General features: G+C 50.1%; 1 protein-coding gene across 1 annotated transcript; it reads right to left on the minus strand.

The window, feature by feature from the left end:
* Positions 1-546: 546 nt before the first annotated feature.
* Positions 547-1506, minus strand: LOC112742921 (uncharacterized). The gene is made up of 2 exons (XM_025792163.1): positions 1351-1506; positions 547-1248 (listed from the first exon to the last, which is right to left on the minus strand). Exons 1-2 carry the CDS (start codon positions 1504-1506, stop codon positions 547-549), a joined length of 858 nt encoding a protein of 285 aa, XP_025647948.1.
* Positions 1507-1992: the final 486 nt, after the last annotated feature.

The following is a 1992-nucleotide window of genomic DNA, read 5'->3' on the forward strand; positions in this document are numbered from 1 at the left end:
TACGACAGTCGAGAACTCGTTGATAGTTTTTATTCCTAAGATGACGTTGTAGGCTGTAGAGTCCCTCGGGACCATGAACTCTACCATCACTGATCTCTTGCTTTCCCTGGATCCAACATATATCGGAAGTGTGATTAGCCCATCAAGCCTTATGTAATTATCTTCCAAGTCGGCGACCTCGTGCTTGTGGTTTTTGAGGACATTTTCTCTGATCCCCAGCACATCGAACACATTCCTAAACAGGATGTTCAAGTCAGCTCTAGTGTCCACTAGGATTTGCTTTACCAGGCCCATCCCGATCATCGCTGTAATCACCATAGGCAGGTTCTCGAGGAGATCGTGATACCATCGATCTTCTGAGTCGAAAGATATTTCAGGGAGCTCCGTAGATTGAGCATTGGGGCTTCCCAAAGACATAGCTAGGATCTTAGCATCCTTTTTGCTGCTAATTTTGACTTGGGTGATTCATCTCTCCCGACCACGACATTGATGACTACAGTTGGAGCGTTGTCAGCATTCTCGGGTCCCCTGCCTTGGCTTCACAGCTCAGCTCCAATCCTCTTCGAAACGTTCTCGCTCTCTCCTCCTCGGTTCCCGTATAAACTGCGAGAACTCCGTCAGCTTCCTTTCTCGGATGGCCTGCTCAAGAGCATCCTTCAGATCAAAGCAGCCTTGGGTTTTGTGGCCAAAACCTTTATGGTAGTTGCAGTACAAGCTTTTGTTTCCACCCGTCCTATCCTTGAGCTGCTGAGGTTTCGACAGTATGCCTTTATCTGTGATTTGTTGGTAGACTTCCACAATAGGTGTCGTTAGAGGGGTGCAGCTAGTAAACATGCCCACCTGGGAAAACGGCTTGAACAGTTTCCCGAACGTTCCCTCCTTTGGCGCCTCTTTTGGCTTTTCCAAGTATCCAATCTGACGTGCCAGTGGGTTGGGTGGCTGCCGCTTATTGGCAGCCACCACTTGGCTAACCTTCTCATTGTTGATATACTCTCTAGCCATATTTTGGATCTCTTGAATAGTCCAGACAGGCTTGGTAGTGAGGTGCTTCCTGAAATCCTCATTTAGTAAGCCATTTGTCAAGCATAGACTCGCCACCGAGTCTGTCAGGCCATCAATCTCTAGACACTCGTTGTTGAACCGGTCGAGGAACTTCCTCGTTGGCTCTCCAGCACGCTGGGTCACCCCCAACAAGTTGATCGGGTGCTTGGCCTTGGCTATCCTGGTGGTGAATTGGGCTAGGAACCTCTACGCGATGTTCACAAAAGCGGTAATGGACTCTTGCGGGAGCGCGTTGAACCACCGTATCACCGGACCTGCCAAGGTCACTGAAAATGTGTGGCATCTGACGGCATCTCCAACACCCTCCAAGTTGATTCTGGCTTCAAAAGTCGTTAAATGTTCTTGTGGGTCTTTGATCCCATCGTACCTCATGTCCATTGGCTTGTCAAAATTTTTCGGTAGCCAGACCTTGAGAATAGATGGGTGGAAGTAGGTGGCACCCATTATGACAAGATCTCGACGCTTCTTTCCTCGGTCTCTCTTAGTCTCTCCCTGGCCTTCCGACCTACTGTAGGCGTAGGAGTGAGACCGAGCATCGGCTCCTATGCTCGTTGTCCCGCCTGGGGCTTCTCCTATGGTCTTCCGACCTCTTGGTGGGAGATCGGGTGCGAGATAGACTCGGACGAGAGTTTCTGATGTGCTCAGGATGATAATGATCCCTTGCTGCCAACTCTCTCTCCAAGTTTTGCACTCGGTGTCTGAGCTCTTGCATAATTTTTGAGTTGTCATCGCCGGTGCCACCAAACAGGCGTCTATGGGGAGATCAGGAGTGAGGGTCGCCCTGCCGAGACAGAGGTCTTAGACATTCCTGAGAAGAGGTTGATGAACTCACCCTGCTCCTTAGGCGAGTTCCCTCCTCCTCTCATACTTCCCCCACATGAGGAAAAAGCTCTATACTCACGTCAGGTCCCTACAGACGGCGCCAATGTT

This window comes from Arachis hypogaea, chromosome 14 (genome assembly GCF_003086295.3).
Source record: "Arachis hypogaea cultivar Tifrunner chromosome 14, arahy.Tifrunner.gnm2.J5K5, whole genome shotgun sequence".
Lineage (NCBI taxonomy): Eukaryota > Viridiplantae > Streptophyta > Magnoliopsida > Fabales > Fabaceae > Arachis > Arachis hypogaea.